Genomic DNA, 13242 nt, shown 5'->3' with positions numbered 1-13242 from the left:
GACCAACCTGTTTGAGTGCACCGTAACCAACACCTCAGGTTTGTAAGATATCCTGCCTGCGGAAGTGACTCTTCGTGCAGGCTTCAGACATTGTAGCAGTTCTTGTGCAGTCCTACAGTTTCATGATTCCTGCTGTTCTCCACAGTGTGTCGAGGCCCAAATATATTGCCTGTTCCTAATAGCTTTTTAGTTTTGTTTGGTCAATGAAAACTTTTTTTTTTTTTTTTTTTTTTTTTTTTTTTTTAAATCAGTCCATTCTGCTAGGATTTTTTTTAATTTATTATATTTATGTGAAGAACTGATGATAATGCAGATAACTGCTTTTGTTTTTCATTGCTGTTGATGGATTGTCCCTCTTACTTGGAGTGGAAATGCCTGTATGTATATCATTTTATGATGACTAAATTATATGTCTCCTTTCACATGGTTTTTCACATTTGTTATCAGTCACATTTGTTCCCCATGATATAATAATGAAATCAAGTTCAACTGTGAATTTTTTTTTTTTTTTTTTTTTCTCCTTTGTGTGTGTGGCAAAATGGCAGCTGATCCTAGTTTCGTAGGAATTTTGCCTTCCGTCTCCCCAAAATCAACATTTCATTTCTGGCTGTGACTAAACCAACTGGACATCAGTCAAAAAATAAAAGGAGGGGGGGGGCAATTATGTAATTTGACAGCAGACACTGCGCAGGAGGTGAGTCAAGATGAGAGTGAGAACTATATGAAACACCCACATTTAACAGGCTTCCAGTCTCCAGAGATTTGTTTAACACACACACACACACACACTCACTCACTCTCAGCATCTCAAAATGTTCTTGCTCTTGTGCCTTGACTGGAAAACTGAAACAAATAAGGATAATCATATAACCTTTCCCCTTATCAATATAGCAATGGTAATATAATTGTTTTGATGCTGTGATGATGCTGACATGTGCAGACTACATGTTTCCTAGCTCTTGAGTAATGATGCCTGTGGACAGACATTGACTTGAACCTGGTGTGTTCGGTATGGACCGTGCCGGTTTTAAACTTGATTCACTGTATAATTACAGAGTTTCTAAATTACATTTCCACACCGCCGGCTCATTTCCTGTCCATAAAGGCCAAAAGACATTTCTGATGTTTTGTTACGTCACCGTGTGCTGTTGACGACCATGTCACTTTCACTGATGTGCTCTGGTTGACAGTGGCTCCCTCCCAGTACAAAGTGCACAGAACCAGGTTTGGCTGGAGATGTTTAATCTGGTTTTAATATTTTGTCCGGATGCTTGTTCTCACTCGTGGTACACTGCGAACACTGTAGCTGTGCAGAACATTCGGGGACCGTGGAACGTGTGGGAGACGCTGGTGTCGGAGTGACAGTCCCACAGGGCCTGGCTGACCAGCACCACGCCTCCCTGGCTGCTTTGTCCCAAGGTCACGATGCATAGCAGCTTGTAGCGGGGCGGGGACACGGTGCGAGCCAGCCTCACCAGGGCTTCACTCAACTCCTGCGCCAGGACTCCAGCAGACGTGGGGATGCAGTTCACGCCGTTCAAACGGAACTCCAAGAGGTCCTGCATCAGCTGTGACATGCGGGTGTCTGGGAACTTCACCTCCGGCTGGGCGGAACCTGGTGGCACCTACGAGTGACAATCGACGAGCAATAATCCAACTGCCCCTGCTTCCACGGTGCATAGCATGCAACCTTTCAAAAGATCTAATGCACAAGACTGGTTTCTAGAAGCTCCTCAACCGCAATGATTTACTGAATGTCCTACCTGTTCGTAGGTGATGGTGACTGGTTTCCTATCTTCCTTTTTTGCAGCAAGTTTCTTCGCAGTCCGTTTCTACATCATACAACAGAGGCGTGAGCAGGGCTATTTACTGCTGTGGATTTTAATCTCATTTACCCTCTCTTACCTTCAGACCTTTAGAAAACCTCTGAGCAGCAAGAAGTCCCTGTAGGGTGACCAATTTAGGGACCTACGAATCATACAGACATTCAACTTGTATTTTTGAACAGTGGCGCTCCTGATGCGGTTTAATTAGAGCTGTGATTCATCTAGAAATAATGTGACTCAGTTATTGCAGATACATTTTGTGGCACTTCGTGTTGATCAAGGATGCAAAATTCATTCTAGGCAGAGAATCCCTACATGAAGATGGACAGTGTTTATTTACGTTATATTCAAATGGAGAAGAGCTCAGGGGCAATCAGACAAAAAGACCATGTGAGACGCCTCATCTGAATCAGCACTGAGGAATCGTGCATTAATAGTCAATAAATAATGTATAGTCAATAAATAATGTATGTCATACAACAATGTGTGTGATTTAATGAGTTTTTATCAGTCGACAGCCCTGGTGTTTGTGGTCGGTACCTCTCCCTCCGAAAGACCCTGCTTTAGTCTACTGCTCCTGCGTCTGTCCATGTGTCCGTCTGATGAAGGTGATGATCCTGCTCAGTGGATGGTCGTAGAGAAGGTAACCAAACCTAACAGTTTCGTAAGATGGTGTAGGACCGTACCTGTGTGAGCCTGACCCTCGGTGTGGCTTCAGCCAGAGGACTGGTTATAGAGGGGACCCCCCCCCCCCCCAAATGCCTGTGGCTTGATCGATGGGTTATATTTGCAACCAGGCAACGCAAGGCATGTCCAGGGCCATTAATCTGCTGGGACGTGACGTCTGGCATGTCCTCTCCTGCCTCACAATATGCCAGTTCAATTGTTTATTTCAATGGTGCTGCGGGTAGACGGGCCTAATTAATCTTCAGCATTTTATGGTTTCATAGTAGCCCCGATACGCTAGCTGGTTTATACCCGTTTGCCCTGTGTATTTTCTGTAATAGCCGCACTGTGGGAAAGTGATTATATTAAAGTGACTGTGTGACCATTTCTTTCTCTCCAGGGACTGTTCCTGCTTTTGCAGGGATAGACTTCATCATCTCCACAAACCTCACATAGGGTTTAGAAACCCTAATGCAATGCTGGTCTCCTGGAAGATATGGAGTTACCCAAGCTGGAGTGGTCGAGCAGTGGTTTCTGAGCAGGTAAAAAAAAAAAAAAAGCGGTTCAAATCCCCTTCATCAAGGCACTGTCCCCACACACACTGCTCCCTAGGCACCTTTCATGGCTGCCCACTGCTCACTAAGGGTGATGGTTAAATACACAGGACACATTTTGTTGTGTCACCGTGTGCTGTGCTGCAGTGTTTCACAATGACAAAAATTATCATTTTTAAAAATGCTGATGGGAAGCAAGTACATTCCAGATGTCCACATGTGACTGGTGGAAATATCTTGATGTAGATTTTTTTCTTTTCTTTGGTGGTTGAGAGTCCTCCCCTCATCGCTGTTTAATTGTGCAGCTAGTGTACTTTTTCTTTTAGTATGAATGTGATTGTCATTGTGAAAGACTGCAGCACAGTACACGGTGACAATGAAATGTGTCCTCTGCTTTTAACCATTACCCTTGGTGAGCAGTGGGCAACCATGACAGGCGCCCGGGGAGCAGTGTGTGGGGAAGGTATTGATTAGAGTTCTGATTGAGTGTCTACTTCCTTACCTGCTTGGCCACCACTGCCTTCCAAAATTTTTTTTTCCAGAATTTCAAAAATAAACAAAAAAAATATTTCTGCAACAATAACAAGAGATGTATGTTTATTTCCCACAGAAATTATGCTGGAAATTACTTTTGTCTCTTTAAAAAATGTATCAATACATCAGCTCTCACAAAATACTGGTGCTGCAATGTGGTCTTGTACAGAAACTATAGTGACATCAGATTACAGCCTCCATTAGTTTAGACCGTAACAATCATTGATTATAGTCATGATACAAATGTGCACACCAGGATTCATACACAGAGAACTGTATGCAAATGATAAAAAAAAATGCTGATCCACACAAACCAAAAGAGCTAAAGCTTGGCTCTGTGTCAGAAATGAATTATTGCAGAACTCAGGAATAATTTAAACTCACTGCTGTGTATGAGGGTTTCAAACTGGACAAAAGAAAGTTTTCTGTACGTCCCAGTTATGTTACTGAAGGTATGTGCAGGGTGTAGAGCTTCAGGTTAGTTCTTTGAACACCCACCAATTTCCAGCCAAAGTCTTCAGTTCAAAAAGAGCCTGTAGATGTGTACAGTTCTACCTTACAGTTAAAAGTGGAATAAAATACAAATTGTATAAACAAGTCATGGTTGGGCTATGAAACCTGGAAGAAATTCAACTTGGTCAGTTTTAAATGGACGAGGCGATAGTGCCTCTTCATTACATGGAGAGTAAATTGTGCAACTGTATTGAACTCAATATTTCACAACATAATTTGATCCTGCAAAAACAGCAACACTACAACAAAACGTTCTTGTGGCTTACAACAATGTAATGTAAAAAATGTAAAGTTATTCTGAAAAAAAGCAGCATGACACACAGCATTGGTCCTGATCATGGTTTAAACTGCTGTCTATGTTTCAAACATCAGACTACAGAGGCCAAAGGTTTAATCTGTAACCATCACAAACAACACAGACATTTGGCAGCAAGACACCATGAGCCAATTGAGTGGGTTAAATGGCACTTTCATTAATTATGTGTATGATTAGGGGTACAGAACTCGGTACATAACTCGGGCGTCTTCATTTACTTCATTTTCTGCAGCACGAGACGTACCTCTGCTGGACTGTAGCCCCAAGGGCCACGGTCACCCTGTTAAAAGAACAAATCTTGATGAATGGCGAGTTACTGAATCAGAGGCGCTCAGTTAAAACATCTGAACGTATTGGGTGTGAAAGATAGGTTTTCATGCAGAGGAGTTCCACAGATTCTTCACAAACATGCTTTAATCTACAATATCTGAATATGTGAGAATATGTGAGATTTGTGGCAGAGCTGTACAGGCTACGAAGGGGCAAAATCGTTTATGTTTAAATATTCCACCCGATAACAGCAAATGAAACCATAAAATTGACACTTTGAATCTTAAATCATGCTGATTTAAACTTATGAATTTATCACAAAATATTTTAAGAGGTGCACTGCATGACATTTCCGCTACTTACCTTATAGATCACCGTTCCTCCCTGAAGGACATAGAGGCGCTCGGGCAGGGCTGCATATTTGATGGCGGTGACGTCACTCATGTCGTCGACGACGACGGGACACCGAGGATCTTCTCTGACCAGCATCTGAGCTGCTCGCAGTCGCTCCTCCAGGGTCTTGTGCTGCTTGATGTCAACGTTGTTGCCAAACGCCCATTCATCTAACACGCGTACAGCATTATTAAGGTTTGCCATCCTGTTCTCAGCACCGCTTTAAATGTAATGGATGATGTGCGTGAGTGTTAAAAAGTTCATATTCATCTGTAGATTACACATTAATTTCGACTGTAACTAGCGGAATGATGTGTAAAATGGCAGATATGTGAGAAGATAATTAGGAAAGAGCGGTTTATGGTTTTTAAATACCTGTAGCGTGGGCCTCGGCGATATAGACGACGAGGAAATCGGCGACGTCGCCGAAGTCCTGGACGAGTTTCCTGAACTCGTCAAGTTTGTAGAGGAACGGGGGTCAGGTGCAGCTTCCAAAGCTCAGAACCAGGGCTCGGTTCCCTGCACCAGGCAGCTCATGAAAAAGGTGTTTTTACACAACACGTTCGATGCGACACTTTTTATTACCTTTCAGAAAACTGTAAACGCTTTTCTTGTGTCCGTCCAGCGTGATTAGAGCAGAATCTGGCGCCTTCTCTCCCACGAACGCGTCCTGACCCAGAGACGTCCACAGGTTCACCGCCACGGTCCTGACAAAAGTCCAGGTCATGAAGGTCGGACCCCAGTCTTCGTACCGAAACTTCGGGTTCCGGCTCATGGTCGTCTTTTCTCCCTGCTTCACGATGATTCTCCTCGTTAAACTCGGGGAAAAGAACGACAGCGCGACTAAGAACAACGTCTGCAGCGACACGAAGCAGAGGAAGAATAACGACGACAACAGCACGACCAGTCTGGCCATGTTTACTCTCCTCAGCCGCGCGCACGACGCGCAGTTCCCGGATGTTTCTGTGTACGCTCGCCACGCCCCCTGACGCAATGTCTACGGGGAGCGTTTATAATGAATTCCTAATGATATTTGAGTTCATAGGTCAGTGTGTTACCCACTAAGATCCTACCAGCCCCTAAACCATTTGAAATCATTTACAGTATTATCATTTAGACTCATTACTTGCTAATAGTTTTAATTGTTAGTTGTAAAACAGAAAGATGTCCCTTGATAGCAGCCCTTGGATCCCAAAAGTGAGTCTTTAAAGTGAAGTGATTGTCATTGTGACACTACGAAACGTGTCCTTTGCTTTTGACCATCACCCTTGGTGAGCAGTGGGCAGCCATGACAGGCACCAGGGAAGCAGTGTGTGGGGACGGTGCTTTGCTCAGTGGCACCTCAGTGGCAACTTGGCAGATCGGGATTAAAGTTCATGAAAAAAACATTCAGTCTCTGTTTCTTCATAGCACCTATTAAAACACAGGCAAACATCCACATATAACCAAACATTTTACAAACTGTATGAATAAGAATTATAAATACACATTACAAATCATGAAAATAAACCTCGCTGCACCCACCAAGGAATGCAAATGTACAGCAAGACAATCAGCTCCTCTGTCATCACACAAGTGTCCAAGCATATCTTTGGATATATAAATGCAGCACAAACTGTGACAAACTCGTCCAGTGGATACCAGAACAAAACACAGAACTCACTCACTCTGCTGGCTACAGTAATAAAGCTCTTCCTCCTGCACAGCATCATCAACAGGACAAAATCACAAGACCACGGGGACACATACCACTCTATCACAAACACATTATAGAAATATTTATAAAGAAAATATGATTTTAAATATGTGAATATTATTATTTTATTAAAAATATAACAAAACCACAGTTGTGGTCCTTTACACTTTATATTATGATTAAAAAACTGCCCAGCCAAGTATTTGATTTAAAAACAATTTGTTACAGCCTATAATCTATAGGTTAATATATCTCACAGACCTGATTTATTTAATGTGTGAGCAGAACAGGTTTCAAATAATTAACCTCTTTTCAACAGTCATGTCACAAAAATTGATCAGTGAATACAGATACATGTTCTTTAAATATTTTTCAGACATATCTAACAAGTCTTGTAAGTTTATTCTTTTATTATATTTTATAGGACTTGCTTACTGTAAATGATGCCTTGACTGAGGGAATGGGCATCATGGTGGAAGGGAAAATGGTAAAGTTCACCCAGAGGGGCCTCCAGGCCTGGAATTAAACATGGATTGGGAGGAATGAGTGTAGAGCCCACAGATCTTGTGCTGTGGTCCTGACTGTGGGAAAGGCTTATTAATATAAATACTATGGGTCAGGTCATTTAAAATAAAAAAAAGAATCTGATGAATATTTGTGACCGATCTGTAATCTGATGAATTGTCTGGTGAAAATTACACGGTGTCAAAATTCATATGGAAATGATTAGGGCTTGAATATTTAAATAATTTCAATCTATATTAAATTGCGATAACTGCTGATAGTCTGTGATTTAAGAATCACCTTTTTAAGGCTGGTAGTATCTTAGTGGGCAAGACAGTCACATATAAACCAGAAGACCACAAAGTCCCAGGTTCAAACCCCACTTACTACCATTGTGTCCCTGAAGAAGATAATTAACCCTGAGAGTCATCAGGGGGGCTTTCCTTGTCGCTTGTATGTCACTCTGGATAGGGGTGTGTGCTAAGTGCCATCAATATGAAAATGTAAACCTCACTTTAAACCATAAGCAGTTTCTTCAGTTCTCCACAAGGTGGCACAGTTTAGTCTTGCACTGCAGACGCTGTTGGACAGTGGGACCGTTTTATTCGGTTTGTGAGAAGTGCTTATGATCTAGACGCACACATTGTCGCCTTTGTTTATTAATTTATTTGGAAAAAATGCTTGATTTGTTAAATATACATTATAATGTGGTTTATCGGCTGCCTTTGGGATTGTCTTATCCTTTCTGGACATCGGTGTCTTTATCTTTAACAATACAAATTTCCTAATGGCAGGGGTTTTTCTTCCTTGTCAACGTTCCCCAGCCAGGATGTTGTCATTCTAACTTAATTAGACTGGATGACAGTTTGGTGGTTGGCGTAGCCTCCGAAACACAGGCTCGAAAAAATATTGGTCCACAGGGAAGATTCGGGAGTCTTGTATCCTGAGAGGACCGACTTTTAAGTTTAAGTTTAAAAGGAAATGTGAACAGCCTGGAGCCGAATGGATGGGATGCAGAAACTCTTCCTATATACGGGTGTCAATAATTCAGTTTGTCAAGTCAATACAACTGAGTGAAATGTGTGAAGGTACTGTGTGTTTTGTGTGTAGAATGATCCAGATTCACACTTCACTTTGCAGCTGATTGTGTTTCAGTTTAGTTCCAAGTATTTGAGCAAGAAAATGTCACCCTCTCAGTAACTAATGTGCTGCTCAGTTTAGCTGTATCTGTCACTTGATTTTGTACTCATGCTTAGATTGATACTATCTTTTTTTTTTTCATTACCCTGCTCATAGGCTGTCTTTCAGTTACATTTCTTATTTATGTAAAGTTAAAGAAAAACATTTGTGTGCATATGTGCTGAACTACTTTTGTAATGTGTTGAGCATGAGTAAGAGATCAAATTAAATTGACATAGCCATTTTAATGAAAATTAAACTGTTGTGCAAGTTAACCTTCAGCATATTCAAGCGCTAAAAGGTTTATATATAGGTGTGGGAATCGAAGTGTGACCAGCAGTAATGTCTTCATGATAATAATACCAAAACAAGGCCCACAATGGGGTTGATTTCCACCCCTACTTAAGATAAAAAGCAGTAGGCATTCAATGAACTGTCCCAGACTGGATCGAAGCAGTGGGTAGATATTCGAGGAACAATGCCAAGACGGACATGATGAGGTACTCCAGGGTTCTCTTCTAGGACCATTTTTGTCTTAATTTATATTTATGATATTGGAATAACGTTTGCAGCAAACTTTCTTATTGCATCATGGATGGAGGTGATACCGTATTTAACAACATACAGTGCATCTGGAATTTTTTTTTACCTAAGAATTCTACACACAACACCCCATAATGACAACATGAAAAAGGTTTACTTGGCTTTTGGCAAATGTATTAAAAATAAAATACTGAGAAATCACTTACATAAGTACATAAGTATTCACAGCCTTTTTTGATATGATGCCACAAGCTTGACACACCTGTCCTTGGCCACTTTGGCCCATTCCTCTTTGCAGCACCTCTCAAGCTCCATCAGGCTTTGGCTGGGCCACTCAAGGACATGCACAGAGTTGTCTTGAAGCCACTCCTTTGATATCTTGGCTGTGTGCGCTTAGGATTATTGTCCGGCTGAAAGATGAAAAGTCACACAGTCTGAGTTCAAGAGCGATATGGAGTGGGTTTTCATCCAGGATGTGTCTGCACTTTGCTGCAGTCATCTTTCCCGCTATCTGACTAGTTTCCCAGTTTCTGCTCAAAAACACCCCCACAACATGATGCTGCCACCACGATGCATCACTGTAGGGATGGTATTGGCGATGAGTGATGAGCGGTGACTGGTTTCCTCTAAATGTGAAGCCTTGCATTCATACCAAAGAGTTCAAACTTTTTCTCATCCAACCAGAGAATTTTGCTTCTCGTGGTCTGAGAGTCCTTCAGGACCTTTTGACAAACTCCAGGCAGGCTGCCATGTGCCTTTTACAAAGGAGTGGTTTCCATATGGTCACTACCATAGAGGTCTGATTGGTGGATTGCTGCAGAGATGGTTGTACTTCTAGAAGGTTCTCACTATCCACAGAGGACCTCTGGAGCTCTGACAGAGTGACCATCTTCTTGTTCACCTCTAAGAGAGGTGAACAAGAACTGATCGCTCAGTTTTGGGTGGCCGGCCAGCTCAAGGAAATGTCCTGGTGATTTCAAACTTCTTGCACTTATGGATGATGGAGGCCACTGTCCTCATTGGAACCTTCAATACTGTCTCGAAGGTCTACAGACAATTCCTTTGACTTCATGCTTGGTTTGTGTTGTCAGCGGTGGGACTTTATATAGGTCCTTATATAGTGTTGTGTGTAGAATTCTGAGGAAAAAAATTATTTAATCTATTTTGGAATAAGACTTTAACTGTAAAAAGTGGAACAAGTGATGTGCTGTGAATACTTTCTGGATACAATGTTATAGTGGGACCTCAAAGGAGTAAAGACAGTGCTAATAAATGGCAAGGCTTAGATGCAAGCAGAAATGTACAATACAGATATTTTATATGCTCAACTGAAATGCATAAGGCTGTTTATGAGAAATGTTTGAATGTGTATATTGCACTTGGGGCAGTGGTGGCCTAGCGTTTACAGAAGCGGCCTCTTAATCAGAAGGTTGCCGGTTCGAATCCCGATCTTCCAAGGTGCCACTGAGCAAAGCACCGTCCCCACACACTGCTCCCCGGGTGCCTGTCATGGCTGCCCACTGCTCACTCAGGGTGATGGGTTAAATGCAGAGGACCGGTTTCCCGGGATGGGCTCCCTGAGTGACAGGACGAAGCAGTTATGGAAAGTGAGGTCAAAAGAGAACCTGAGTTAATCCGAGGATCTTCTCCCAGCGTGAATAGCTGGCTAGGGAACAGTTTGGCAGGTAGGAATCCACAGATTCCTTCCATCAGAACTAGTTGATTCAGCAATACTTCATATTTTGCCAGACAGTTACATATCCTACAATTCTACAGGTTTTATCTGAAGAAGAAAACATTAACATCAAAGTACAATTATAGAAAATGTGTACACATGTGTACATGGATTATTAGTCAATTTTTATATTTTCTGTTTAAAACTGTTACTATTAAAATGAACAGAAAAAATATTTTATTGCTGTTTGGTATTACTTCCTATTATTTAAAAAATAATGCAATCCATGCAAACATTTAAAAACTGTATTATAATAATGTATAAATAATATATAGAATATAAAATAAATTACAATATAATTTTGGAATTTGTTCTCACTGTAGCTGACAAAGGTTCACTTGGAAGAGAAAATATGTAAAATATGAGCTACTTATAAACAAGTCCCATCAAAAAAGATTTCTTTGAGGACACCACTTAAGTTGAGTACATTGCCTGTTCGTTAATTGTCGTAATAATTAATTTAATGAATAATTAAAAATACTGGAGACAAATTTCGATATCATTTATTGCCACGATGTATCGATCCCAACTGGCGAAATGAACTACGTTTAGATCAACCCAGGACGGACAGGGTGAGAAGGCCACGCCCACCGCCGCTCCCAATCTGCGCTCTTTAATTAAGCGCGTAACGGGCCGTGCGTAATTGGACGTTTCTCGCCGCGGAGAGACGCCGCCACCTGTTTTATTCGCCCCGACCGCCGTTTGCGCCTCCTGATTGGTGCCATCGTCCCGTGGGCTGCAGGGGGGAGTCGGTCGGTCGGAGGGCGTTTTCGGCTCCTCGGAGTCGGTGTTGTGGAAGGCTCATAAAATTTGAGGCTGGAAGCGGAGAGGATGCGGCGCTCGGTCTCCAGTGCAGAAGTTCCCCGGATCTCTGCCGCCCTGCCGCCGACCCGCGTTATCACGGTAAGTTGTTAACGCCGATCAGACGTTCTATCACCAGCGTGCTCCAGACCAGGTCCCCGGGAGCAGGGTCACTCACCCTCTCCGACCCCACGCAGGTAGACGAGCGCGATCCCCGGACGCTGTGGGAATAACCTGGGAATCCAGATGCAGAAAGCCGCCGCGCTGTTCGGGATGATCAGCCAGCACCAAGCCCCGGCGTTCCCGGACCTGCCCGGCCTGACGTTCCCCGTGTACAAAAGCCACGTCCCCGCGGGGAGGCGAGGGAGGGCGCAGGCGCAGCGGCCGAGCAAGAGCTTCTCCCTGCCCTCCGGACCAGGTGAGTGTCCATGTGAGGGGTCCATGTCCACGATCAGCAGCACATCTGTTCGGTGCTGTTCTACAGGAAGGAGGCTGAAAATGGCCAGACATCACATCACATTTGTAAGTTTTACTTGCAGAGGCGCAACTGGCAGCTCTGGAAGGAACCGCAGGCTTTAGTGCCAATAGCCTGAAATCATTTTACTCCCTCAGTGATGTTTATGAATATGACTTCATTATTGGATGAGTTTTTTGATGAGTCATAAAGAAAAATGATAATAAATGAATAAATCAGCCTAATTGTCAGAGGCCATGAGGCGTGTTGTTATTGAATGGATAAGAAAAGAGAGACTTATTACTGAAGGAATGCATATTTGCTTGTCCTCTATGCATGTGACTGGGCGATGCAGAAACGTGTCCCGATAGTGACACCCCAGAAAAAGCCTGTGAGATGCTTGCTCTTGCCTCTAGTAAGGGGTGTGTGATGCGCTTTTGTTGCCCGACATCCTGTTTAGATGACGGTGTTTTGGAGGAGGAGGAGGAGGAGGTAATTACCCGTCCAATCCTACATTACGATTATACAAATCTGACTTTTATATTAGCAATCATCCCTTGGCCGAAATCGACTCAGAGGGGTTGGTTATTATTTCTTCATGCCAAATCCAAACCACATGTTTCAGAATGTGTCTCAGCATTTATGAAGTCCGATCCCACAATTGTACCCTCACCATCGCCTTGAGCCCAAATGAATAATGTCATTGTCTTTCAAATTGTGAAGAGAAGCCAAAAAAGAGCTTACGCATTTGCTCTCATGTGTGTGAACATAACATTTCAAGATGTTGCACAATTCTGGAACGAGTTTCGGTCTGTAAAGCTATCCTGAGAGCCAGGATGCGAGCGGTCTGCCCGGCCTGGAAAGTGCAGAACAAGACTGAGCCGAAAAGCTGCTGTCCTGTTTCAAATCGAATGGAAAAAATAATAATTCTTAAAAAAAAAAATAAACACAAACGATGCCACATTTTGCTTTCTGTGCGCTTTAGTTTATGGGTCCAGTGGAACTGTAGTTCATGAGTGACCCATCAGCTTGCACTGACATAACGCTGCGTAACCGCATGGTTCTCCGCCAGGCCTCAGTAAATGTACACTCTGTCTTTACAATAAGTAGTAAAAAGGCAGAAATACATCGCTTACTGTAAAATAAAATGCTGCTCGCAAACCTCCGCATTTTTATTATCCCTGTTCAGGTAAAGTGCTGCTGTGGGCATAAAAATAACTTCTTCTTCTTTTTTAAGGCTCTGTGTATTGTTTGTGTA

General features: G+C 42.7%; 3 protein-coding genes across 4 annotated transcripts in view; 1 reads left to right on the top strand and 2 right to left on the bottom strand.

The window, feature by feature from the left end:
• Positions 1 to 1234: 1234 nt before the first annotated feature.
• On the bottom strand, positions 1235 to 2946 carry LOC114801917 (tctex1 domain-containing protein 4-like). The gene is made up of 4 exons (XM_029000425.1): positions 2367 to 2946; positions 1906 to 1968; positions 1764 to 1832; positions 1235 to 1625 (listed from the first exon to the last, which is right to left on the bottom strand). The coding sequence occupies exons 1-4, from the start codon at positions 2415 to 2417 to the stop codon at positions 1278 to 1280; spliced, it is 531 nt and encodes a 176-aa protein (XP_028856258.1). The 5' UTR covers positions 2418 to 2946; the 3' UTR covers positions 1235 to 1277.
• A 680-nt stretch (positions 2947 to 3626) lies between these two features.
• Positions 3627 to 6781, bottom strand: dio1 (iodothyronine deiodinase 1). Its single transcript, XM_029000961.1, has 5 exons — positions 6740 to 6781; positions 5658 to 6069; positions 5448 to 5591; positions 5043 to 5242; positions 3627 to 4689 (listed from the first exon to the last, which is right to left on the bottom strand). The coding sequence occupies exons 1-5, from the start codon at positions 6779 to 6781 to the stop codon at positions 4624 to 4626; spliced, it is 864 nt and encodes a 287-aa protein (XP_028856794.1). The 3' UTR covers positions 3627 to 4623.
• A 4570-nt stretch (positions 6782 to 11351) lies between these two features.
• The window catches only part of glis1b (GLIS family zinc finger 1b), a 61592-nt gene continuing 59701 nt past the window's right edge, over positions 11352 to 13242 (top strand). For both annotated transcript variants that reach the window (XM_029001172.1, XM_029001171.1), the window contains exons 1-2: positions 11352 to 11632; positions 11728 to 11948. In XM_029001172.1, the coding sequence (XP_028857005.1) occupies positions 11777 to 11948 (172 nt within the window). In that variant the 5' untranslated portion in view covers positions 11352 to 11632; positions 11728 to 11776. The remainder of the gene's footprint in view (positions 11633 to 11727; positions 11949 to 13242) is intronic.

Source organism: Denticeps clupeoides, chromosome 13 (assembly GCF_900700375.1).
Source record: "Denticeps clupeoides chromosome 13, fDenClu1.1, whole genome shotgun sequence".
NCBI classification, from domain to species: Eukaryota; Metazoa; Chordata; class Actinopteri; order Clupeiformes; family Denticipitidae; genus Denticeps; species Denticeps clupeoides.
This window is presented reverse-complemented; position numbering and strand designations above follow the sequence as displayed.

What these genes read in the sequence shown, in the direction of transcription:
- LOC114801917 (XM_029000425.1), bottom strand. Translation starts at nt 2,417, where the DNA reads ATGGACAGACGCAGGAGCAGTAGACTAAAGCAGGGTCTTTCGGAGGGA. An exon ending in GGTTTTCTAAAGGTCTGAAG is followed by an intron (nt 1,833 to 1,905) that starts GTAAGAGAGGGT and finishes TGTATGATGTAG; the next exon opens with AAACGGACTGCGAAGAAACT. An exon ending in TCACCATCACCTACGAACAG is followed by an intron (nt 1,626 to 1,763) that starts GTAGGACATTCA and finishes TGTCACTCGTAG; the next exon opens with GTGCCACCAGGTTCCGCCCA.